The sequence below is a fragment of the Gopherus evgoodei genome, chromosome 1 (assembly GCF_007399415.2).
Source record: "Gopherus evgoodei ecotype Sinaloan lineage chromosome 1, rGopEvg1_v1.p, whole genome shotgun sequence".
Classification (NCBI taxonomy): domain Eukaryota; kingdom Metazoa; phylum Chordata; order Testudines; family Testudinidae; genus Gopherus; species Gopherus evgoodei.
Genome location: NC_044322.1, coordinates 167,243,249 through 167,270,428, shown reverse-complemented (window position 1 = coordinate 167,270,428; position 27,180 = coordinate 167,243,249). Strand labels below are relative to the sequence as shown.

At 41.6% G+C, this 27,180-nt stretch overlaps 1 protein-coding gene and 1 long non-coding RNA gene across 2 annotated transcripts in view; one reads left to right on the top strand and one right to left on the bottom strand.

Moving 5' to 3' along the window:
- Positions 1 to 787, bottom strand: part of LOC115659144 — a 28,740-nt gene extending 27,953 nt beyond the window's left edge. Inside the window, exon 1 of the long non-coding RNA XR_004002455.1 lies at positions 606 to 787. This is a non-coding gene — a long non-coding RNA (uncharacterized LOC115659144). The remainder of the gene's footprint in view (positions 1 to 605) is intronic.
- Positions 356 to 27,180, top strand: IL10RB (interleukin 10 receptor subunit beta). The gene is given in 9 exon segments (XM_030578996.1): positions 356 to 511; positions 5,589 to 5,712; positions 7,057 to 7,214; positions 10,981 to 10,991; positions 10,993 to 11,150; positions 13,323 to 13,471; positions 15,470 to 15,627; positions 25,822 to 26,029; positions 26,032 to 27,180. Coding segments are annotated over 9 exon segments (1,035 nt in total). The 5' UTR covers positions 356 to 462; the 3' UTR covers positions 26,052 to 27,180.

Here is a 27,180-nt window from a genome sequence, read left to right as displayed (position 1 = left end):
AGCGCTGGGTCTCTCCCACCCGGGGCCTGGGCGCTCTGTCCGCCTGCGGCTGGCGGGGGATTGGTTTGTCCTCCTGCCCCCCGCGGGATACAAGGAGCTGCCAGCAAACGCCTTCGCCCCCCCGAGCTTTCGCCTTGCCCCAGCTTGAGCCCGGCTGCTTCTGCTCTGCAAGGCGCAGGGCCCGGCTGCTGCGGGGGCGGTTGCGAGCGCAGCGGGCGGCGCGTTTCCTCCCAGCTCGCCGCACAGGGGACGGAGTTCACCTGTAGGAAGGAGAGGCGAGGCGGGCAGAGCCGGGCCGGGCCGGGCAGGGCAGGGAGCGCTCGCCCAGCGCGGAGGCGGGACCAGCTGCCGGGCTGGGAAAGCGCTGTGGGGCGGCGAGCTGGGGGCCTCCGCTGGGCAGAGGCCAGGCGGCCGCTTCTGCCGCACCCCGCGGACAGCCAGGGGGACCCCGAGCCCCAGGCCATGGCCCGGCGTTTCCTGGCGCTGGTGGCCGGCTGCCTGCTCTGCTCGGGTGAGTGCCGGGGGCGCTCCTGCCGGGGGGCGGTAGGGAGGCCGGGGGGCGGGGTCGCCTGGCTACTTCCCCGTGGGTTCGGGGCCACGCTTACCACTGCGGGGCTCCGGCACTTTCCTCGCCAGCGCCCCTTTCCCAAGGGAGCCCCCAGTGGCTGGGCCGGGGAACAAGCCGTGACGCTGGGCGCACGCAGAGCCGGGCCGGGGAGGAGGCGGGCTGCAGAGCCCCAGGGCAGGCTGGGCGGGGCTTGGCCCCCAGGTGGGGCTGTGTGCCAGCAGCCAAACTCTTGGCACCTGGTCTGTAAGCAGCCCCACAGAGAGAGTTGGGAGGAGGGGTTTGAGGGAACATAATTAGATCGGTTTAGATCCAGGGGAGAACTTGATGCAATCCTGCCTCTCTCTCTCTCTCTCCCCCCCCACCTGGATCACAAAACTCCCATCGACTTTGAGGGGGCCGGGGTTTTGCCCTTAAACTTGGATGTTTGGCCAATGCCATCTCAGGCTTACCCCTCTCCACAGCTGTAGGCCAAGCCTGACTTTCCTTCCAGCTTAGCTGGCCACTTGAGGCAGGCATGTTTTCTTCCTGTCCCCATAGCTCCCAACAAAGAACATGGTGCTGAAACACATCCATGGCACCGGACAGTGACAGATGTCCCCAATTTGCCTCCTGGCACTATGGGAGTTGAGAGGGGTTGGTTGGGTAGTTCTCCAAGGGGACTGATTATCAAACCATAGAAATGTAGGACTGGAAGGGACCTCAACAGGTCATCTAGTCCAGTCCCATGCACTTGCAGCTAAGTAATAACTAGACCATTCCTGACAGGTGTTTGTCTAACCTGCTCTAATGAGTCCACAGCCTCCCTAGGCAATTTATTCCAGGGCTTAACCACCCTGACAGGAAGTTTTTCCTAATGTCCAATTTAAACCGCCCTTACTGCAATTTAAGTCTATTGCTGCTTCTCCCATCCTCAAACGGTAAGAACAGTTTTTCACTCTCCTCCCAGGAGCGGCGGAAGCTCCCTAAAATACGGGACCATCAGTGCCCGAACCATGGCTCCACCCCCACACCACCTCATCCTCCTAAGAACCCAGCCCCTACTCGCTCCTATCCACCTCATTTCCCCCCTCCCCACGTTCATCCTTATGGCCAGTAAAAAGGGGGAGGGCATAGCCTCCCACTTTTAAAAGTGATGGGGCCATTGGCCCCTGGCCTCCCTCCTCTTTGTAACAACCTTTTATGTACTTGAAAACTCTTATCAGGCCCCCCCTCAGTCTTCTCTTTTCCAGAATAAACCCAGTTTTGTTCAATGTTTCTTCATAGGTCGTGTTTTCTAGACTTTTAATCATTTTTGTTGCTCTCCTCCAGACTTTCTTCAATTTGTCCACTTTCCTGAAATGTAGTGCCCAGAACTGGACCCATTACTCCAGCTGAGGCCTTATCAGCACTCAGTAGAGTGGAAGAATTACTTATCATATCTTGCTTACTCCTGCCATACCCCTGACCCTCTGCTCAGTGCTACCAATTGAAAAAAGCAGACAATGGTCAGAAAAAAAAATCATGCCTATGTTGTATGCACCGGCTATTGCAGCGGAATCAGGAGTTCACTGATTCTTGCAATTAAATGTAAAGTTGTTTTCGTTCCTGACCTCCCCAGAACTCTGCTGAGTTGCTTGATTCTCAGGACTTCCCAAAGGCCCAGATCTGAGAAATCCCTATCTTTAAAACCCTTGTGCTGGGGCCACTTGGCCAACTCAGAACCTTTTCATTTTCAAAATATCAGTCTAGTGTACATTTACTCTAGAGTTTAAATATTGCTGCAGTCTAATATCTTGTTTATAAGATGTATGATTAGGGAAAGATCTTTGGCTGATCTTTTGTATTAATTAAATATTAAGAGTCAGATTTTCCTCTTAGTTGCATGGGTATAATTCTATTGAAATCAAAAGACTATGAACAAAGAGAATTTAACCCACCAGATCAGGGGTGGGCAAACTTTTTGGCCTGAGGGCCACATCTGGGTATGGAAATTGTATGGTGAGCCATGAATGCTCACAAAATTGGGGTTGGGTTTTGGGAGGAGGTGAGGGCTCCGGCTGAAGGTGTGGGCTTTGGGGTGATCCCAGTGATGAGGGGTTTGGGGGTGTAGGAGGGGGGGGGGGGTGGAGCAGAGGGGTTCAGGGTATGGGAGGAGACAGTGGGTTGGGTGTGGGAGGGGCTCTGGGCTGGGGGCGTGGATTCCAGGGTGAGGCCAGAAATGAGGCGGGGGAGGGGACTCCAGGCTAGGGCTAAGTGGTTAGGAATGCGGGAGGGGGCTCTGGGCAGGGGGTTGGGGCGGAGGGAGGGAGGGCTCTGGGTGGAGGGGGAGGCTCTGGGGTGGGGCTGGGGATGAGGGGTTTGGGGTGCAAGAGGATGCTCCAGGCTGGAACAGAGGGGTTCAAAGGGTGGGATCAGGACAGGTGTTGGGGCACGGGAGGAGGTCAGGGATGCAGACTCGGGGCACTGCTTACGTTAACCAGCTCCCGGAAGCAGCAGCATGTCCCCCCTTCAGCTCTTATGTGGAGGCGTGGCCAGATGGCTCTGTGTGCTGCGTCATCTGCAGGCACCACACCTGAAGGTCCCATTGCAGTGCCAGCACTTGGGGTGGGGGCAGCGTGTGGAGCCCCCTGGCTGCCCCTAAACATAGGAGCTGGGGGGAGCATACTGTGGCTTCTGGGAGCTGCGTGAAGCCACAGCATGCGCGGAGCAAGGCAAACTCCTGACCCCACTCCCTAGCAGGACCTTGAGGGTCATATTTAAAGGTCTGATGGGCTGGATGTGGCTCACAGGCTGTTGTTTGCCCACCCCTGCAGATCTAAGTGCATCAATCAGCCAAAGACTGTGTGATTTGTGTAGGAGGAATATGTCTGTATAATTGAAACATCCCAGATTCCATGCAGCAACTGAAGAAAATAGCAGGTACTGAAGCTGATATTTATATTTAAATGAAATTTGAACAACAAACATTTTAACATAACATTTATACTATGGCCAGATAGAGCTACCGCAGTTTACAACAGCTGAAAATCTGGGCCTGTGCTTATAGCAAAAGACTATCTATAAAGTCTTAAAAGTGATCTGAAAGGAATTTCTTTTTAAATGGACTGAGCCTGAAACTTTGGGGGTATTTTGGGAGGAGCATTTTATTTCACAAATTAAATTATCTGTTTATTTCCTATTTGTTTTTACATTGCAAATACAAGCTTGTCAAGTTTTTCCTTTTATGGTTTTGCTGGAGGACATTTGTGAAGATGCTTATGTGAGCTCTCCCATCTTAGATGAAGATGGGGGTGATGAAATTTAATGAAGGCTCATTTGGTAGTTGAGTCAAATAGATGATAAAATTAAAACTTCAAATAGTCTAAAATCCCTGCTCTCTGAATTGCAGAGAGCTGAGGCTCTTGCCTCCTTTGATGTTGTTTTTTAATTAGTTCACCAGTCAGACAGACCAGATCTGATTTTTTAGGAGAGGTGGGGAAAGCACCAAGCAGAACTTTTTTTAAACATAAATCTTACACACCTCTTTATACATCATAAAGAAATGAAAAGGGGCACAAAGCCACTTCCCTTTCCAGGTCACTTTTATTTATGTTGTGTTTGAAACTGTGAGTGTGGAGAGTTGTGTAGCCCCTTTGGAGAAAATGAGGTACAATGAAGCTGCTTGAGCCAGCCAGAAGGCTGCTTTGCCAAAACAATGTTACCTCATATTGTCTGCAACCGATTATTTTCTTAGATTATTTCTACCATAGGAAATTGGACATTTCTTTCCAGTTCTTCAGCAATGGTGTAGAGCTCTGAAAATGAAATGGGGTGAAAAACAATTGTCTATACTGGACCTTAGCCCGTTGGAAGCATTGGTGCAGCTGCACCATTGCTGAAAAATTAGTAATTAGTTCAACAAGGCCTAGCGTAGATGGTCCGTAGGGGACTGGATGTGACTTCATTTGGAGCCAGTCGTGGCACTCTTCAGTTGGCCACAGAAGAGTTCTAGAGTGTATGGGAGTCCATACCTTCCTGTTTCCAGTGATTGAACATAACATCTCACAGCACTGCTAACCTGGGACAGAGAGACAGAGTTTTGAACTTGGTCCATTTACAGTAGCTTCATCTTGGTTTACATTGAAAAGTTATGTTGACATAGCTAACTTGTTCAGGGGTGTGAAATTCACAACCCCGGATCAACATAGGTAACAAACCCCCCAGTATAGACACAACAAGACTGCTTCCATGAACACAGCTAATAGCTTCCAAGTCGGTGGTGTTCCTACACTGACAGAAAACTCTCTCTCTGTTGGTGTGGAACTGCATCTGCAATATGGGTCTATGCAGTATAGTCTCCATAGCATAAACATATCCTCAGTATGAAGCAGATCAGGAAACATCTTGATGGCTGTAGATGAAAACCTGTTTCCACTTCCTCCATTGACTTTAATTAGCCCAGGATTTCACCTCACAAGCTCATTTGGCAAGGAGGAAAGTGAAATGCCAGAATTTCTTTAAATCAAAATTCTAGATCCAAATCATGTATATGTCACGTTTTCTTCTAATTTAATGGACATTCTGACTGAAATTTTATGGGTACAGGAAGAGGTCACATTTGAGGAAGTAAACTCTATACTTGAAATGGAGTTCCTGAAATTTAGTTTCTGTCTTGTGCAGATGCATGGAGTGTACTTCTCACACATTAGTGTCATGCATCTTTACATCTAAAATATGCACATAAAATTGCTAATTAGTTTTTTTTTTTCTTAAAGAGCATACACATTATTTGGTTTCTCTTTTGTGGCATAAAATGAAATCAGCTCTGAAGCACAACAGTAAGAGCCGTGCTCTGTAGCTGTCTTGGCTGGTATAATTCTGACTCATCTGTAAAGAATCAAAATTATGATCATAACTCAGTAGTCAGGGAAACTACTAGTTAGCTTAGCAGTACAGTATGTGTATATTCCAGCAATACTTCTAGTCTCTTTCCAGTTTTCAAAAAGGGTTATTTGTTACTTAGTCATGAAAGAACATATATACAGTGGTTTTTGTTTTTCAGCATTTGGAATAGTGCCAGAACCAAAAAATGTAACAGTTAATTCAGTTAACTTGAAAAGCACTCTACAGTGGGATCCACCTACTATTCACAAAGAAAATATTACTTATACGGTCGAATCTATAAGGTAGGTTTAAGGAGCTTTGTGTATTTACCTTTGCAAGATGTCTTAGATAAACTTACAGTTTATGGTATTGTGTTCTTGTGACTTCTTTTTCCCCAAGACATAGACCTTCTTTTGGTTTATGCACATAAGACACCTTCTCCTGAGCTAGATACCTATTAAAGGGCATGCTTTATAGTTTTTAATATTCATTAGTTTGTCAAATATCATCTGGTGTGGGAAAACACAGTCAATAGTCAGCTACATGTACATTTACATTCTCTGTCATAGGAAACTACTACTTCAGCAGGCTTAGTACTAATGCATTCTCCCCATGTTTCCAATTTCTAATGCAGGCAACAGGTTCCACTTTTTCCCATAGAGCAATCTGTTTGTCAGGCCCTCTACAGACATGGCTAGTGAAGTGCAGCAAGAATGTTCCCCTGTCTGCTGCCTCTTGCTCCAAGCAGAGGTTCTCAGCAGCTTACTCTGAGGCCTCATTTTGTCAGAATTTTTCCCATTTCTTCCCTCCAGATTGGTCTTTGTCTGGGAGGAGAAGGATTTTGTGGGGAGCACTCTAAAGAAGGCTGAGGACTCCCCTAGTCTAGTATTAGATCCCTGGCTGCTTCAGTAACTGAACAAAATCCAGACAGCAAATTATCCCGATGAATCAAAAGGGTCATTTCTTGGCAAAGAAAGAGTAGGACCTTAGGGAGGGGGAATGGCAGACAGTCAGGTGCCTGCTGAGAAAGGGCCTCTAAAATGATGTAGAACATAAAGTAAGCGTGTCTGCTATGTCAGTCAGCGGGGAGAAGGGTACGAGGGATGTGTGGGACCCCCAGACTGGCCAGGATACCAAGCTCCTATTCCAGGGTGGGCTCTAAGTACAAAACAGATGTAACATTCCACATATTAACTAGTATCCATTCAGACCTGGACATATAGTGAAAGATTAGGAGAGTGTAAGGCCTATCCAAAGGAAGGGTGAGAATTAGACTGAAAATTCGGCATAGTTGAGCTTGCTGTGGTATCAGGCATTTTCTGTGTGCTCAGTCAGGATTTGCAGGTGCCAAGTCAGAGCAACAGCGGCTTTTTTGCTTAATGGTCACCTTAATCTCTACCTTAATCATAAAGTAATAATAGACTATCCTAACAGATGTTACAAGTGTCTAATGCCTATATATAAGTATGTGTAATAGATATATCAATGTTCTTATTTTTTTCAGCTAATGATTTTTGCCTGACTAGTAATTAGCAATGTTAATACATGGTGAGTGAGTACTGCCACTTACCTGCTTCACTGTAATGAAGGATATTTTCTTGTTCCTAATATATGACTCAGATGCAATTCTTTTGCCTCCTATACAGCAGTCTTTATAACAGGAATATGTGTGTGAACATTATCATCACGGAGTGTGACTTCTCTTCTCTGCCTGTATATGGAGAATACACCTTGCGAGTCAGGGCTGAATCAGAGAACGAAAAATCAGACTGGGTGAACATCATCTTTAAGCCACTTGATGACAGTAAGGCTTCCCCTACACGGAAGACTTTTGCCCACTAATAACGAACTGTTAATTAAGTAAAATTGCAATTAATCTGAATAAGTAGCGATATTAAAATACAGATTGTTTTAAATTTACCAATTTTTTTAACTAAAGTATGAAATATCCGAGTCCTATTTGGTATACTTTTTTGGGGAGAGGAGAGTTGCTGTCAGAAATACTCCTGGGGGAATTCTGCATCAAAAAATTAAACATTCTGCTTACAATATTTTCAAATTCTGCATATTTAATTTGTCAAATAACAGAAGTTTCAATTATTTTGGTCATTTATTTCAAAATACCTGTCAGCAAATATGTCTGTAACAATATAGACATACAAAGATTCAGGAAATGTCTTTTGGCAAATAGATTCCTTACTAGGCATATTAATACAGAATTTAGAGTAATAATTCATTTAAACTACAATACAGAAACGTATTTCCTGCACCCCTCAGTAGCAGTGCAAAGGCTTGGGGGAGTTAGGGGTAATGGAGGAGCTGAGAGAGAGGGAAGTAATTGCTGAGCAGGAGCCTGGGTGTGAACTTGGAGGGCTGTTGGGTGTGGGTGGGAAAAGTGTGGAACAGATTTGGGGGGGGAGAGGGGCAGGGAGGGATTGTTAGGGAGCTTCCTCCATGCAGACCCTGGCTGATCCTAGCCTCTCCCATTCAGTCAGCACATCTGCCCCTTTCCACATGTTTCCCTGCACCCCCATATGTCATCGTATCCCCTGTCCACGTGTCCCTACATCCCCATTTGGACACCTACTCCCTCCATCCCCATGTGGCCCTGCACACCCCTCCCTGTCACCATGTGTCTCTGTTCCCCGCCCCCCCAGCCACCCTCCTGTGCCTGTGTGGCCCTGCGCCTCCCTTCCCACTGTGGCTCTTTGCCTCCACTCCCATTCAGCCCCTGCCCCAGTCTGTCTTCCCCCACCAGCTCTTATGAGCCCCTATGTGACCCTCCCCCCAGCAGCCTGATACTGTCTGTCTCCCCATATCTCCTGACCTGGCCTGACAGGCGCTGTGAAGAAGGCAGGGTCTTTCTTCTCCCTAACTGGCTGGAAACTGCTGCTTTGTTCTGTTTGCCACAGTGCCTTCTGGTAGGCAAAAGGCAGAAGTGCAGCAACTTTCTGGCAGAAGCCTTTTCTATGCAAAAAAAATTAAAAATATGCATGGCTCATTAATTATGCACACATGAAGTGATGCAGAATTCCCCCAGGAGTACAGAAAATGTAGTAAGATCAAAAGTATGTGTAGGTCATCACTGACTCTTCCATTCTGAGACATCTTTTGAGGGATTTTAACACATATATATTTTGCCCCCTAAAAAAATATTGCATACAAATTTTTAGAGCAAGAGTGCTTTATATCCAAGGATTCTAACTTCCTACAAATTTAAATCAGTTCAGCTACTGTCTTGTCACTAAGCGAGGGAGGGGGGAATTACCCTCCTCCCCCCTTCCCCCCATCCTATATTTGGATATGCTCAAGGGGAAAAAGTTACTCTTCAATAAAAATAAATCATTTTGAAGGTACCATGTTTGATGTTTGCTGTCTTGTGTGAAAGGTAGGTGGAACTTGGCACTGCAGCACTTTCTTATGGCAGAGATCTTGGGCAGTGTGCTGTTGTCTGAGTTTGTGGGGAGCAGGATCTTTGTCAATGCATTCTAAAATTATTTCATCCATTAGCAACACAGTTTTGTCTACTATCCAAAACTTCCATTTCTCCACTGCACAGATGTCAATGGGAAGCTACACAAGAGGCCTCTTTGGTTTCTTTACCTCTAGAAACAATTCTTAGTTTTCCCTTCTTCTCTGGCTTGGCTTGGATTTACTTAAAGCTTAACCTTTCTAGTCTTGATTTTCAGAGTTTGTTTCCAGTCTCATTTTCCCAATGCAATTGTTGTTTATACCAGGACAATGTTTATGACATAATTGTCCATATTAAATTCATAAGATGTTGTGGCCATTGGTCTTTGATCTCTTCACTTGGACGTCTCTCTGTGAAGTCACTCCCATATCCATGCACTGACTCTTGAAGGAGTTTTTTAAAAGACTTCAAAGCACTGATGAGTTTCAAGTATTCATTGAGAAATATCCCTCACAGTAGGACAAAAGACGTATTACCAGTTACTCTATAGGAAATCTGAAAATGGTTACAAGGGGAAGATAGTTGCATATAGTAGTGCAAATATAATACTTAAGGAAGAAAAAGAAATTTGGAAAAAGAGCACACATTTTTGGGTTTGTCTTTTTTCAAAAGCCGTAACTTGGAGAGAATTAAAAACTGGCCGAACAGAAAGTTGTACTACAATATAGAAAATTGAAGTATTTAACAAATACTATGCGAGTTAGGGTAAAGCCAGAAGAAACAGTAGTACTTTGCATGAACCCCCATATCAGAGAACAAAACCATTAACAAGTCAGTGTTTTATAAAGAATTGCATTGAAAACAGGATTTTGATTCACATTTCTAGGAAGAGTTAACTTCTAAGCAACACTGACCTTCAAAAGCCAATTTATAATTGGACTAAAGAGTCTCTGTATAAAACTAATTGAGGGGAGAAGACCTGGCAGCACTGGTGAAATCTGCAATGTAGATAGGACTCTTAATCACTGTGTCATTTTTACCACAGTATTGTTTAATCCTGCTCAGAGCACCTAGCCAGGTATATCATGTGTGTCTTACAGTTTCCACCAGCATTACCACCAACAGAGTTGTAGTTGTTGGGAAAGTACCTAATATGTAGGTGCAGCCTTGGAACATCAGAGTCACCCATGGGGGAAATTTTTCCATAACTTTAAAACCAGTTTAAAACCAGTTGCAACTACCATGTAACCAAGGCTGCCACAGCCAGAAGTGTTTTAATAACTGGTTTGAATTTCTGGAAAAATGCAAAGCCTTGCCTTCATTGAGCTGTTTCTTAAAATCTTCCACTGATGCTCTGGCCCTGGTGTAACTTCACTACTGTAGCAATGGTTGGAGTGCCAGTGTAAACTGACCATCAGCATTTTTACAACCTGGTACAGGTGGAACACTGATAGAGTTTATGAAAGTTCATTGTAGACACACCTAGCTGAGGACTAAAGTACTCACTAAACTAAGTATTTAGTGGAACAAAAATACAGTAAAAGGAACCAGTTTCAAAAATATAACAATATATGCTTTGATGTAAAAAAAGAACTAAGAATAAATTCAGAAGCAATTCAGGAGTTGCAGTTTCTCAAATGAGTTGCAGTGAAGAGAGCAATAAAACCACTTCACCAGAAAGTTTCCTCAGCGAAGTCTGATGTCTCTGAGCTGCAGCTCAGTGGGGAATGCAGGCAATAGATGCCCTGGGAGTGGGTTCCTTAGTATTCTTACCTTTTCCACTAGTGAAAGCAGCTGGTAGGATAGAACTGAGGGTGGCTTAGTGAGTGGAGGAGGCACAGACAGCAAAAGTTTCTTCTATTTAAATGAGACGGGTGGGTAAGGTAATATCTTTTCTTGGCCAACTTCTGTGGTCGGGATCAACACAGCTACAATTATACTGTATATAGCAATGGAAGATAGTCTATTTAAGTGTACACATTTGTGAATGAAGAGTTTATTTATCCTTGATTCTTTGAAGTGAAAGAGTTTTCTTCAAGTAATAAGATTATGATAGTGATTAGGTGTAGTGCTGTATACCATATAAAAATATCAATCTGAGAACACATTGAAAGATTGTATTTTTGTGATTTTTTTTTTCTCCTCTCTTCTCATTTAGCAATCATTGGACCCCCCTGATGTAAAAGTGAAATCTGAATCCGGATCTTTGCATGTAGATTTCACAGGCCCTGTCGCTGTACAAGAGTCGCATGTGTGGCCTTTAAATAAATATTATGGCTCTTGGGTTTACAGGGTGCTATACTGGAAAAAAGGCAATAGCGAAGAGGTAACTTTTGCTCAACTGACTCTTGTGTAACTCTGCTTTACAGCTGCAGCTTTGAACAGGCATTTCTAGGTATAATACGATATTGATAATGTTCTGAGACATAATATTGCTGAAGCAAAAGCAAGATATCTGAAAGTTAGTGATATCAGCAACTTATAATTGTCACAACCTGCATTCAGTAGCAAACTGACAGAGGGAATGAAGTACCACCTACTAAATAGGCATACATTATCCTTCCATAGTTAGAAATAGTTATTAAGTTATGAGGTTTTGTTTCCCTTTATGCATCAATATTTTTATTTTTTCAATGGTATATACTGCAGTCATCACAACAGTACCTATGCACACTGCACAAAAAAACAAATGCAACTTAGAAGTGCCTATATAGGTAATATCTAGGGATGATGAATAGCTGCTCCACAACCAAATTATATGTGATTCAAGCAGTTTGCTAGAATATCTATTGTACAATACGCTTGAAAAAAGACTGGATTTTGGATGCTTAACATGGCTGCTGCTATAGGGTCAGTCTCTCTCCTCTCTCCTGCTACCATCTTCACTATCATCAGACATATCTATTTACTCTTTCACTTCCATTATGGTCACCTCCGCTAAGCCAGACAGACATTCTCTCCCAGAGGTGGGCATGTTCCACAGCCCCAAAGACTCCACCACACTATATGCATGGAAAAAATGTTATAAATAATAGGTTAATTGTAGTGTCATAGAATGCTGCTTTTGATCCAAGAAAGACAGAATTTCTATCAATATCAGTGGGAATATACTAGATCTCTGTGCAACACAGGAAATTTTTATACATGAAAACTTTGGGGCAGCTATTATTCTGATTCATATTAGGTATCCTTCACAATTCCCAGTCTAGTACTTAATATTCAGTTCCAGAAATAAAGGATCTTCTCATCCCTAACACCTTATTAACCCCAGCTCACAAATAATGGAGGAAGAGGGGGGAAAAGAGAATGTTATTCTGTAGGGAAAGTCAGTGAGTCCATACCTGGTCAAGCAACCTTCGGCAAACTGCAAGGGAAGCAAGTTACCCAAAAAGAGATTTCACTAAGAATACTCTGGTTCCAGTACTTGAATGCAAACCTGGGAGATTCCCTCAGTGATTAAAGAGGGCTTCCAAGAAGTGTCAGACAATGGGATTTCATTAGATCTTTTTTTTTTTAAGTTAGTACTTGGATAGTTTGTTCAAGTATATTTATTCCCTCACAGCAACCAAGTCTCCTAATACCCACCAAAAAAAAAAAGTATCCTAGTTTACTGTAAGCCATGTCTATAAGTAACAGCACTTTTAGCTGGTGTCACCTAATGTGACTTTGCATAGGGAGAGAGGCACTCTTTTGGTAGCACCTCCTTAACCATATAAGGATTTATACTCTTAAAACCAATACCATTAAACACAACCCAGAATAAAATAAAAAGTCTGTGCTGTGAACAACCGCACACAAAGTACTTACATTGATCAGCTGTTTTAAGCTGTGCCACACTCTACATTAGCTAAAGTATGAGTGGTCTTCATATGTAACCCTAAATAGAGCATGCTGCATGGAATACTTGTTTGGTTTTGTTAGTTACATGGTTTTTTAAAAAAAATACTGCTACTTAGAATTCTGTGCACATTTATTATAATAGCTTTAGAGTCCCTCTTTCTGTTACAGTGTGTCTCTTGAAAAATTATTTTATGGCATAGTGGAAGGAGACTACTTGTAAGTCTGATCACAACAAACTTAGAGCCCACTTCCTGTTGTTGGGTCAACCAGCTTAGGAGCTAGGATTTCAATGCTGTTACAGCTCTTGTTTTGGAAGGTGATTATTTTCACCATCAATAGGATTTTTAAAATAAAAAAAGGAATTTGAAGACAGCTAATTAATTTTAATATTTGTAGTGTCCCTTTTTAAGTGATTCTTAAAAGGAAACTTTCTTTGATTCTTGTCAAGTAAGTAATACAGAAAATTACAAACTGTTTTAACAGTTGATATTTTAAACTTTCACTTTTTTCAAGAACTAGATGTGTAAATCCAATCCATAGTGCAGCTACAAATGCAAAGACTACTAAATGGAGTTCTAATTAAAAACTAGTGCTGTAATTTGATAATTTATTGGAACTTGAATTTGCCTTTGAATTTTCTGTATTTTTCTTTGATTTAGGTTATACCGCAGATACTAAATATAACTCAGAAATATTATCTGGTTTGGACCCTTGGACAATATATTGCCTTCAAGTTCAAGCAGTTATTCCTGAATGGAACAAAACAGGAAAACTGAGTGAAGAGTTCTGTGATAGGACAACTGATAATGGTAATAGCTAATGCACCAGTACATTATAAACATGCTGATTAATTATGAACACTGTAAGACACTCATTGATGTAAAAGAAACAAAAGTATGCATGTAAACCTTCAGAAATGTTTTGGTACTTCCGTATTGTTCATTGTGATATCCAAGTGTATCTCTAATTTGCAAAAAATTGAAACCTTCATGCCAGAAAATAGAAGAGCTTCAATTCAGTCTCTTATAAACTACAAATAGTAAGATACACAACACATTACATGTACTCCCTGCAGAGAACCCATATGAGGCATGTGCACCCCTAAAGCCCTTCAAAGCAAGATTTAAGTGCAGTTTAAGTGTTGCATAGTTCTTGTGCTGGCCCTTCTGCACAGGGCGTAAACGTCCTCTACCCATAAGCCAATTTACGTTTGTTTGTGAACCCTTTGGCTTCCACAGGTATAGCGGAGAGTCAGGGGTGAAAGTAATTTAACAGGACTTACCGGTACTACCGGAAGTCCTGAGGGGGCGTGGCCTCGTCCGGAAGAGGCGTGGCCTCTCAAAATTTAAAGGCCCTGGGACACCAGGGCTAGGAGACCCAGGGCCTTTAAATCAACCAGGGGCTCCCAGATGAAGAGGTGGCTGGGAGCCCCCCGGGGCTCAGGGCAAATTAAAGGGCCAGGGCTCTGGCCGCCAGGGGGAACCCCGAGCTTTGCGGGGCTGGGGGCAAGGATTTAAAGGGCCCAGAGCTCCTGCCGCTGAGGACCGGACCTGCTTACTTTCACCTCTGCGGAGAGTAGAATTTGGCCCTGCATTGCAAAATCTGATTCTGTTTACATTTTGTAACAGAATTACATTGTTGAAATATATTTTTTTTAAAAATGGCTAGAGCTCAGTCATGCTTTCTTTTTCTGTTCTCATGTTTAAAATCTTTAACTAGGGAAGCATGCCAGATAATTGGTTTTCTTCACGGTTACAAAAAGCATGTAATTTATAGTTAAGGTACATCTTCCAAAGGAGTGAAATCCTGGTCCTACTGAAGTCAATGGAAGTGTTGCCAATGTCTCCAGTAGGACTAAGATTTTACCCAAGATGTTTTTGTCTGGGTGCAATCCAAAGCTTTCATTATTATCAACTCTCAATATAAAAAACTAGTTTCTTTGTTTAAATATTTATTTTTATGCAACTATACCAGTAAGTGCCAATCATAAAAAATTCTCCAGTGTAACATCTGCATTGCCTAATCCGTATTCCAGTCTTTCATTTTTTGTAGTACGAACCTCACAGTGGAAACTGGCTGAACACTCCACAATTTCCAACCACTCCATCTCAATAGCTATCTATGGAATAGCTATTTATGGTGGCAATAGCCACCGTCACTCAGGTGGCCTCCTCTTAGAAGAGAGCTTTGTGTTTCAATTTAAAAGGAAGAGTGCAGTCCCAGACTAATTAGTAAGCAGCTGCTTAACAATCATAGACAGCTTTTAAAGTGATACCTTGATCAATCTTTATTCGTATCACATGCTGTGACAACCCCCATAAAACCAAGCTTTAGAAGACACAGTATTTGGAAGTTAAGGAATTTGGACTACCACCGCCTCCAAATTAGTTGTCATTTTTGTTACCATTATTTCATTTTTCCTTTAGAGAGAAACAGAATTCAGTGCTCTGGTTTGAAGCATCCAGAAATAAGTATACTGAGAGTTTATATGTTGTTACCCTGCTTTCTCCCTCCCCCCATTTACCTAGAATTTTTTTCTTTCTATAAATGTTTGCATATCATGGCATAGGTTAAACTTACCTAGTAAGAATGTCATGAGTGGTTGAAGTAAAAACAAAGTTGAGACATTCTTCCATTTGGGAACAAAAATAAGTATTTGTTCATTTACCAAATAGTTGCTAATATGAAAAAAGTGGAGGAAAAAATATTTTATTCACTTACAAGAATTAAATTCTGAAAATTGTGTATTCAAAATAATAATAAAGAATAATCAGGGTAAGAGGAATTTCTTTTCTTGTCTCTTGCAGGTGTAACTCCAGTGTGGATAATTCTCACTGTTCTTCTAGTATCAATGTTGGTTGTTCTAGTATCAGTTCCTGCCTGTTTCTTTATCTTTTCATATATATATCGACAGGCCAGATATGTCTTCTGCCCTACGTATTCTTTTCCACAACATCTGAAGGAGGTTTGTCTATTTTTATTCTTTCAGGAGAGCCTCTTGTCTATCAAAGACCCCAGAAAAGCTTGCAACTCTTCCGATTAATGCATGTGAATCTTCTGACAGCAGTTCCTCATTCTTACACATGCACTTGGATAGTTAACTAGCTATAAAAAAAACAGGAGTACTTGTGGCACCTTAGAGACTAATTAATTTATTTGAGTATAAGCTTTCATGGGCTACAGCCCACTTAATCGGATGCATGCAGTGGAAAATACAGTAGGAAGATTATCTATCTATCTATCTATAATATATATACACAGAGAACATGAAACAATGGGTCTTACCATACACACTCTAACGAGAGTAATCAGTTACGGTGAGCTATTACCAGCAGGAGAGAGAGAAACTTTTTGTAGTGGTAATCAAAATGGTTCATTTGCAGCAGTTGACAGAAAGGTGTGAGGAACAGTAAGGCGAGGAAATAACATGGGGAAATAGTTTTACTTTGTGTAATGACCCATCCACTCCCAGTTTTTATTCAAGCCTAATTTAATGGTGTCCATTTTGCAAATTAATTACAATTCAGCAGTCTCTGTTGGAGTCTGTTTAGTTTTTGTTGTAATATTGCAACTTGTAGGTCTGTAATCGAGTGACCAGGGAGACTGAAGTGTTCTCCGACTGGTTTTTGAATGTTATAATTCTTGACGTCTGATTTGTGTCCATTTATTCTTTTACGCAGAGACTGTCCAGTTTGGCCAATGTACATGGCAGAGGGACATTTCTCTCCTGCTGCTAATAGCTCACCTTAACTGATCACTCTCGTTAGAGTGTGTATGGTAACACCCATTGTTTCATGTTCTCTGTGTAAATATATATATCTTCCTACTGTATTTTCTACTACATGCATCTGATGAAGTGGACTATATCTCATGAAAGCTTATGCTCAAATAAATATGTTAGTCTCTAAGGTGCCACAAGTAGTCCTGTTCTTTTTGTGGATACAGACTAACACAGCTGCTACTCTAAAACCTGTTAACTAGCTGTGTTAGTGTCACATGGGTTTTGCCTGAAGTGAATGTATGGGGTAATGATGGTTATTAAGCGCATAAGCTAAAAGAACCCAGGTGTAGTATATATGTTGCAAAATAATAGATATGAGTCTTAGCAGCTATATGGTACGATCTACATAAGCTATGTCACCTGTGGATACTTTAGTTCATTTGTCGTAAATTGCTTGTGTGGTTGACTGCCATTTCAAACCCTTAATCAACTGCAAAAGTTGATTAATCTGCTGCCAAAGACTTTAGACTGAGCAGTAGTTCAAGTGAGTGTAAATAGTGATTTAATGAGACTTGAACCAATTCAGCATTTAGTTGGCTTCATTCCACAACCTTCTCCCACACTGCATAGGGACTGGGCTACACTTTAAATTTATACTGACATAGCTGAGTAGGTCGGGTGTGACAAAACCACACACCATAGTGACATAGCTATGCTGGCAGTCATCCCCCCATGTAAATGCAACTGTGCTAACAGAACAGGGCTTCTAACAGCACAACTAACCTTGTTTGGGGATGTGGTTTTCTTATACTGGTAGAACTTCTTCATTCAGTGTATGCTGCATCAAGGGGGCTATGCCAGCATATACTCTGTTAGCATAGACATAACCAAGTACCTTACTCTGTCATCTGTTTCTGTTGAGTTCTGTGGCACTACTTAGCATGAGTAAGAGTAGTGTTGCTCTTTAGTAAATGATGAAATCTTGCCCATCTGGTATGTTCTAAAAGAATGCTGTAAAGGAAGCATTCAAAAGCTCAGCCATATCACTGAGACACGGTCGGTGAGATATCTTTTATTGGATCAACTTCTGTTGATGATAGAGACAAGCTTTCAAGCTTCACAGAGCTTTGCTTCAGGTCTGGGGAATATACTCTGTGTCACAGCTAAATACAAGGTGGAACAGATTGTCTAGCGCAGGGGTAGGCAACCTATGGCACGGGTGCTGAAGGCAGCAAGCAAGCTGATTTTCAGTGGCACTCACACTGCCCGAGTCCTGGCCACCAGTCCAAGGGCTCAGCATTTTAATTTAGTTTTAAATGAAGCTTCTTCAATATTTTAAAAACCTTATTTACTTTACATACAACAATCGTTTAGTTCTATATTATAGACTTATAGAAAGAGACCTTCTAAAAAGGTTAAAATGTATGACTGGCACACGAAATCTTAAATTAGAGTGAATAAATGAAGATTCGGCACAGCACTTCTGAAAGGTTGCCGACCCCTGGTCTAGCGTAAATAGTTGACACATATTTCAAGGGACTGTTCAAGGGGAAGTGGCCCATTAACTCGCCTTCAGTGATGAGGGAAAGAAAGAGAGAGAGAAGGGTAGTTGGAGGAGTTGTTAGTGGGTTATATTATTTTAATAAACCATAAATCCCGTGTCTCTACTCAGTCCATGATTTTTAGTTTCTAGCAAAGTTATGAATTTAAGCTTCCAGGCTCATCTTTTGTAGGTTTTTTGTTTGTTTGTTTGTTTTTTGTCATTTACACACATGGTAATGATATAAACCTTGTTTTACCAATTATGTGGGTGCTTTAGAAACTGGATGTTTTCTTCAACCCGCCTCCCAATTCCTAAATTCAATAAATAGGTAAATAAATTCTATTCAGGACTGTTAAGAATGCAAAACAGAAGCCATGTGGATTGTATTCTAAATTTTAGCCAAAGGCTGGCCTCTGTGGTTGGTTTAATATTACAGCCAAGTACCATTTAGACCAGTGGTTTTCAAGGTTTTTTCATTAGCAGAACCCTAAAAAATTTCGAATTAAGGTGCTGACCCCTTTGGAAATTCAACCTGTGGTCTGTAGACCCCTACCATAGAAGTCTTAGACTGAAACTGACTGTACAGAATTCAATTATAAATGTTGCACGTGCTTGGCACAGCATTTGACACAGTGTGAGAAAGGGCTCTAAATGGGCTTCGGTGGTAATGACAGCACTTCCGGGGTTTGACAGCAGGTGGGGATATTCAGGTAATTTTGATCAGAAAAACAGAGTGCCTTTTCTGGGATCTGAAATTTTATTTTTGTAGTCACCTTTTGCAGTCCCCTTAGCCATAGTCTGCGGAACTGCAGAGGTCCACAGACCACAGGATGAAAACCACTGATTTAGACTGTCCAGAATGAAGGGAGAAGACGTATGTTTAATGAGTGCTTTATGTTTCTAAGAAGTTTGTAATCATGTTTTGCCTCATCTGCTCCCTGGTCACTTCATTTTTAAAAACAAGTTAACATGCAATATGTGTCCCAGCGTGGAGGAGGGCCTCGTCCCTTTGTGAGTTGAAAATACCCATGTTCAGTGCAAGTATGTGTAAGAAATCTGTAAATATTTAGAAGAAATACATAATTCCATTTTAGATGATCTTTCCCCCCTCAGAATACACCAATGCCCCTTAAAGTTAAAGGAGGTTAGATATGTATTTTGTGAAGAGAAGACCCTTAAAATTTTCATTGTGCTAGACGTTTGTAGGAAAATATAACAAAATGCATCCTAAAACGTAGAGTTTGGGAGGGGTAACATAATTTAATTTTATTTTACTTTGAAGGGCGGGGAAGAGGAATCATTGAGAACTACCTCCAATATTTCATTTAGAACTCCAGTTGAGGGTTAAATAAGCCAAAATGAAGGACATAAGAACAGCGCAGCAATAAGATGATTTGCTTAACATCCATAATATTCTGTGTAACCTCCAGTTTTTTCATGCAGATTCTGATACGGTGTAACTCGTTCAAACTGCTCTCTGCTTAACAAAAGGCTGGTCATGTTCCCTGACAAAAATGAGTAACATTCACTAGTCTGTTGTTTATGTGAAGGAGTCAGATATCTCTGAAACTCTTAAGTATTAAGGGAGAGTAACAGGTGGGTCAGATTGTGGGGGAAAGGAGTGGTACTCTACTAAGCATCACACCCAAATAAACTCTGCCCATGTGAATTGCTAAAATGAACTGTTGTTCTTACCAGATTGAAAAAGTGTTCAGTATATGATCATTTCACTCTGAATTCTACAGGGACCTTTGGCCTTGGCTCCCTCTTGATTGGGGTGTGTGTGGAGGGGAATTGTTATAGCTCCCAAATCCCACCCCCTTGCTGTGTCAACACGAGACATCATTCACATTAAATTATATAGATCTGTGATCCTCCCTCCCTCCCTCTCCTTGACTTGAGAAAGTAATCTTGACGTTTAAATCATCTTTACTGGACATTTAATTTAACACCTCCCTGAGCTGAACGGGGCAATTCACATCGCCTAAGGTTTATTGTTTGAGTCTCTCTTCAGACTTCTATTGTTTATGCTATGTCTATACTTAGGGCAGGTCTATGTTAAAAAGTTAGGTCAACCCAGATACCTCACATGGGTGTGAAAAATCTAACCAACCTAATAATGAGACCAACCTAACCCCCATCTTAGACAGCACTACCACCTCTCAGGGAAGTGGATTAAGTACAGCAATGAGAGAACACCTCCTGTCACTAGGGAGTGTCTACACTGAAGCACTACAGCAGCACAACTGCAATGGTGCCTCTCTAGTGGTTTAAGTGTACACATAGCTGCGACATACCAGGGTACAAACCAGACTAAGGAGTAGCAGTATCATCCCTGCTCTCTAACCTGGGGTCCACTTTACATTGCTTTGCGGCTGTAGCCTCTAGCCTGGACTGCTCACAAACAGCCGCCAGCATGAAAGTCACTCCCAGCTATGTCTGTGTATGTGCTGCAGCCAACCATTCACACCTTGGCTCTTACCAGCCTTGGCTATACTGCAGGGTACCCCAAAACACCCCAGTATTAGATTTTCACTCCGAAATGTATGTCCTGTACTGCCCAGCCCTCTCCTGGACAATGCAAGTTTATATAGAGTCTGTGATTTTATTACTAGAAATGATATGCACACATCTTGTTACCCAAAATGGAGTTTCCCAGACACTTCAATTTAAACACACTGGATTAGATAAAACAATAAAACAAGTTTGTTAACTACAAAAAGAGATTTTAAGTGAGTACCAGTAATGAGGCATGAAAATCAGAAATGGTTACAAAAAAAATAAAGATAAAATGCAACTGGTGCCTAACTTAACTGTTGAATTCAAAGCAAGGTTTTCTCATCACATGCTTTCAGTAATCCTCTTCAGCAAACCGCTCAGGTCAGGACCCTTCTCCAGTTCAATGGCTGCTTCCTTTGTCCCTCCTGGTGCAGTGAATTGATGGTCCGAAAGAGAGAGAGGAAGGGGCCATTTATAGATTCATAGATTCTAGGGTCAGAAGGGACCAATGTGATCATCTAGTCCGACCCCCTGCACAAAGCAGGCCACAGAACCCTACCCATCCACTTCTATAACAAACCCCTAACCTATGCCTGAGTTATTGAAGTCTTCAAATTGTGGTCTGAAGACCTCAAGCTGCAGAGAATCCACCAGCAAGTGACCCATGACCCACACTGCAGGGGAAGGCGAAAAACCTCCAGGGCCTCTGCCAATCTGCCCTGGAGGAAAATTCCCTCCTGACCCCAAATATGGCGATCAGCTAAACCCTGAGCATGTGGGCAAGACTCACCAGCCAACACTCAGGAAAGAATTCTCTGCAGTAACTCAGATCCCATCCCATCCAACATCCCATCACCAACCACTGGGCATACTTATCTGGCGATAATCAAAGAGCAATTGCCAAAATTAGGCTCTCCCATCATACCATCCCTTCCATAAACTTATCAAGCTTAATCTTAAAGCCAGATATGTCTTTTGCCCCCACTACTCCCCTTGGAAGGCTGTTCCAGAACTTCACTCCTCTAATGGTTAGAAACCTTCATCTAATTTCAAGTCTAAACTTCCTAGTGTCCAGTTTATACCCATTCGTTCTTGGTACTAAGCTTAAATAATTCCTCTCCCTCCCTAATATTAATCCCTCTGATATATTTATAAAGAGCAAGCATATCCCCCCTCAGCCTTCCTTTGGCTAGACTAAACAAGCCAAGCTCTTTGAGTCTCCTTTCATATGACAGGTTTTCCATTCCTCGGATCATCCTAGTAGCCCGTCTCTGAACCTGTTCCAGTTTGAATTCATCCTTCTTAAACATGGGAGACCAGAACTGCACACAGTATTCCAGGTGGGGTCTCACCAGTGCCTTATATAACGGTACTAACACCTCCTTATCTTTGCTGGAAATACCTGGCCTAATGCACCCTAAAACCACATTAGCTTTTTTAACAGCCATATCACATTGGCAGCTCATAGTCATCCTGTGATCTACCAATACCCCAAGGTCCTTCTCCTCCTCTGTTGCTTCCAACTGATGCGTCCCCAATCTATATCTAAAGTTCTTATTATTAATCCCTAAGTGCATGACCTTGCACTTTTCACTATTAAATTTCATCCTATTACTGTTACTCCAGTTTACACGGTCGTCCAGATCTTCCTATATGATATCCCGGTCCTTCTTTGTGTTAGCAATACCCCCCAGCTTCGTGTCATCCGCGAACTTTATTAGCACATTCCCGCTTTTTGTGCCAAGGTCGGTAATAAAAAGGTTAAATAAGATTGTTCCCAGAACCGATCCTTGAGGAACTCCACTAGTAACCTCCTTCCAGCCTGACAGTTCATCCTTCAGTATGACCCATTGTAGTCTCCCCTTTAACCAGTTCCTTATCCACCTTTCAGTTCTCATATTGATCCCCATCTTTTCCAATTTGACTAATAATTCTGCATGTGGAACCGTGTCAAATGCCTTACTGAAATCTAGGTAAATTAGGTCTACCACATTTCCTTTGTCTAAATAGTCTGTCACCTTCTCAAAGAAGGAGATCAGGTTGGTTTGGCACGATCTACCTTTAGTAAAACCATGTTGTACTTTGTCCCAATTACCATTGACCTCAATGTCCTTAACTACTTTCTCCTTCAAAATTTTTTCCAAGACCTTACATACTACAGATGTCAAACTAACAGGCCTATAGTTACTCAGCACACTCTTTCTCCCTTTCTTAAAGATAGGAACTACGTTAGCAATTCTCCAGTCGTACGGTACAACCCCTGAGTTTACTGATTCATTAAAAATTCTCACTAACAGGCTTGCAATTTCATGCGCCAGTTCCTTTAATATTCTCGGATGAAGATTGTCCAGGTCCTCCGATTTTGTCCCATTAAGCTGTTCAAGTATGGCTTCTACCTCAGATGTGGTAATATCCACCTCCATATCCTCGTTCCCGTTTGTCATCCTTCCATTACCCCTAAGCTCCCCATTAGCCTTATTAAAGACTGAGGCAAAGTACTTATTTAGAAATTGGGCCATGCCTAGGTTATCCTTAACCTCCTTTCCATCCTCAGTGTGTAGCGGTCCCACTTCTTCTTTCTTTGTTTTCTTCTTATTTATATGGCTATAGAACCTTTTACTATTGGTTTTAATTCTGTTTGCAAGGTTCAACTCTACTTGGCTTTTAGCCTTTTTCACTTTATCCCTACATGTTCTGACCTCACTAAGATAGCTTTCCTTGCTAATCCCACCCTTCTTCCACTCCTTGTAGGCAGGGCTGGCTTTAGGAAGTGCGGGGCCCAATTCGAACAGTTTCGACGGGGCCCTGGCAGGGAAGACAAAAAAAAAAACACATTAAAAAAAATGTGTGGGGCTTGTACTCACCGGGTGGTGCTCTGAGTCTTCGGCGGCACTTTGGCAGCAGATCCTTCACTCGCTCCAGATCTTCAGAGGCACTAAGGGACCTGCCGCTGAAGTGCCGCTGAAGACCCAGAACAAGCGAAGGACCCACCACCGAAGTGCTGCCGAAAACCCGGAGCGCCGCCAGATGAGTAAAAATTAAAAAGGCACCTCTAGCCAGGGAAGGGATTCTCACTGGACACGGGGCCCTCTTAGGTGCGGGGCCCGATTCGGGGGAATTGGTGGAATTGGCCTAAAGCCGGCCCTGCTTGTAGGCTTTCTGCTTTTTCATAATCACCTCTCTGAGATGCTTGCTCATCCAGCTTGGTCTACAACTCCTGCCTATGTTTTTTTCCCCTTTCTTGGGATGCAGGCTTCCGATAGTTTCTGCAGCTGCGACTTAAAGTAATTCCAGGCCTCTTCCACATTTAGATCCACAAGTTCTTCAGTCCAATCCACTTCCCTAACTAATTTCCTTAATTCTTTAAAGTTAGCCCTTTTGAAATCAAAAACCCTAGTCCCAGATCTATTTTTGTTTATCCTTCCATCTAGTTTGAACTGAATTAGCTCATGATTACTCGAACCAAGGTTGTCCCCTACAACCATTTCTTCTATGAGGTCCTCACTGCTCACCAAAACCAAATCTAAAATGGCATCCCCTCTTGTCGGTTCTTCAACTACTTGGTGAAGGAATCCATCAGCTATCACATCCAGAAAAATCTGAATCAGCTATCACATCCAGAAAAATCTGGGTATTTGCCCCTTCTTTTTATAGTCCTATCCCCTCTTTGAGAAGCATTTCCAGCTCGGAGTAAGGAGACAGGTAGTCTGCGTGAAAGGGAACTCCATGTTGTTTCTTTGCTAAGATGTAGATTTTCTTTTGCTCCTGCCCCCTTTCCTGCCAAAGAATGGCCACTTAGCAAGTAATGGTCCATCCGCTTTGTTTACACCTGACTGAGGCATCTACTTGCCCTTTGTCTCTGAGGAACTTGTTTGGCCACTCCTCAGACTTCTCTGGAAAACATACATTTTAGTCATAGTCTCTCAACTTATGTTTATAACTTCACATATAATGCTGCTACATGCATTTTGCTGTGATATTTTTGATCAGCAAATTACGAGTTTTTAAATTATACCTCACAAGGCATAGTTTGTACAAAGATCATTACAATAGTATGCAGGGTGTGAACACAGGTACATTCTGTCATAATAGCCTAATACACACAGTAAATAGTTCTATTTGTCTTAATTATTTTATTCTAATCAACCACATTTCTGTAGATAGTATTTGTTTTTGCAAACTGTTTGAGCAACAGTTTGAGAGATAAGCAAAATAGTAGTTGCCTAGATTATGTGAATTTAAAATATAGGCATATATGCATGGGGTAGCTCCAGTCAGGCCAATAGGGCCACGCATGTGGCAGTGTGGGGGGATTCCATGCCTGCCTGAGGCTTGCAGTTTCAGGGGGTAGCACCCCACTCCCCTACTATGCCCAGGATCTAAAAGTCAAATAAATTTTTGCTGGAAACTCCAGAGAGGTTAATTGGACAGACAACACTTTTCTTTTATCATCATTGTACAGTTCTCACAAATGTTTAAATTACTTAAAGGAAAAAATGTTGGTTTGGCTCTGCACTGCATTTAACCCTCATGTGAGTAATAATTCAGGATTAATGTGATTCACTTTGATATAGATTCCATCAGAATTTTTTACAAGGATGTATTAAAAGTGGTAATAATCATTTCTATATTTTGTTACTGTGGTGTTAATCCAGAGAGAATTTTTCCAGTGCTTTGGAGTACCAATTGCTTCTTGAATGAGCATTGTTATGTATCAACAGCAAGATTAAAGAGAATCTGATTAGATCACATTGGAGGAGAGGTTGTCCAATGCATGTTGAATAGCAAGTAAAAATTAACAGATACACTTTAAAGTGATCTACACTTAAAATTTTTGATGGCATAACTCTTATTTGGGGAAAGGGCTAGCTCAGTGGTTTGAGCATTAGCCTGCCAAACCCAGGGTTATGAGTTCAATCCTTGAGGGGGCCACTTAAGGATCTGGGGCAAAAATCAGTACTCAGTCCTGCTAGTGAAGGCAGGGGGCTGGACTTAATGACCTTTCAAGGTCCCTTCCAGTTCTAGGGGATAGGTATATCTCCAGTTATTTTTTTTAATGGTCAGGGGTGCAATTATTTGCCCCTACCCCAACCACCAAACTTATACCAGCAAATGCTCTAGCATAGATGCAGTTATACTTGCAAAAAAATCCTTTTGCTGGTATAACATATTTCATTCAGAGAACTGGTATAAGCCATGTCGATGAAAGCACTCTTTTACCAGTATAAGCTGTGTCTGGGAGGGGTTGCCAGCACAGCTAGACCTTTTCTAGTGTAGATGAGGCCTAAGATAGTGAGTCACCAGTGCAAGGTCTTTAAAGACTGCTGAGAAAATTAACTGATGCTGTAAAGAGGAACAAGCACAGTTTGATTCTTATTTCCCCTCTTTTCTTCCAGTTTTTGAGCAAGCCTTCCTACAGTTCGCAGTTTCTTTCACCATGTTCACCTGAAGAAGATCACTCCTTTGACAAGTTAACTGTCATTTCAGAAGAATCCGAAAACTGTAGTGATGAGACAAGCAACAGAAAGGAGCAGCTTCAGGACTCCCAAGAAGAGAGTTCTATTGCAGAAAAAGTTTCAGCTTTTGAAAAGGGACCAAGTTCAGTCTTATACCTGATTCAGGCTGAAAACAAGTACCCAAATAGACAATTAAATACGACTTTATATTGAGAATGCAACAGAAAGCGCTTGGTAAAATTCCAGATTTAAAATGTGTAAAGAGAATTTTGTCAATCATATTTATTTTTCAACTCTGAGAAACATTATTTTAAATGACTCCTGAAGTGGGATGCCATTTTTAGCCACTCATTTTTAATGACTTATTTATAACCTGTGTCACAAATTATATTGCACTATAATACGATGCTTCTTGTAATGTAAGTATTAAATATATAATTCATTATTTTTATTTTATTGAATATTATTAAAGTTAATCAGAATTATGACCAGCACAACATAGTTTTCAAAGGAAACTTTTCCTTTCCAAGAAAACTTTTAGATTTAACTGATTTCAGTATGAAAATCTTTGTATTTTGTTTTAGTGGTTGACTTCAAGTCTGACTAGTAGTGAGTAGATTAATATTTTATATTTGATTTATACATGACACTAAAATTATGACATTTTTCTTGATAGGTACCACTTTAATAAAATAGTAGCAAACAATGTCAGTATGTTTTAAATGTGAAAAATTAGTTATGGGCCATATTTCATCATAGGTTTACAGTAGGGCAATGGAGCTATGACAGTTTACACCCTTTAAGGATCTGCCCCTAGTTCTTAAGCAAATCACATTGAGCCTAATCCAAAATCACTGAAGTCAATGGAAAGACTTTCCAGGAAATGGGATTAAATATTAAACTAACCTCCATGAATCTGCTGGACCATATAACTTAATACTCTGTTCAGAAATGATCAGCATCTAGGCTATATTGCTGTGTACATAAAACGAGGAGAGTTGCTGCATGAGCTAAGAAGAATAATATTGGGCATATAATTTGGTTTTACTTTAATAGAAACAAATCTTTCAAGTGCTGCAAAGTTATCTGAACATACTTTGTTATATTTCTGAAAAATGTCAAATTTTCCTCAGCAAAAGTGGATTGCAATGAGTATATTATGTATAAAACATAATTTGTTATGTAGGTGGCAAAATTAATTGCCCTAATTTTTGTTTTTATTATAGGGGTAGGATAAATGTGCATCTTTTGGAGAACTAATTCAGAAAGAATACACAAAAAATAAATAAAATTGATATT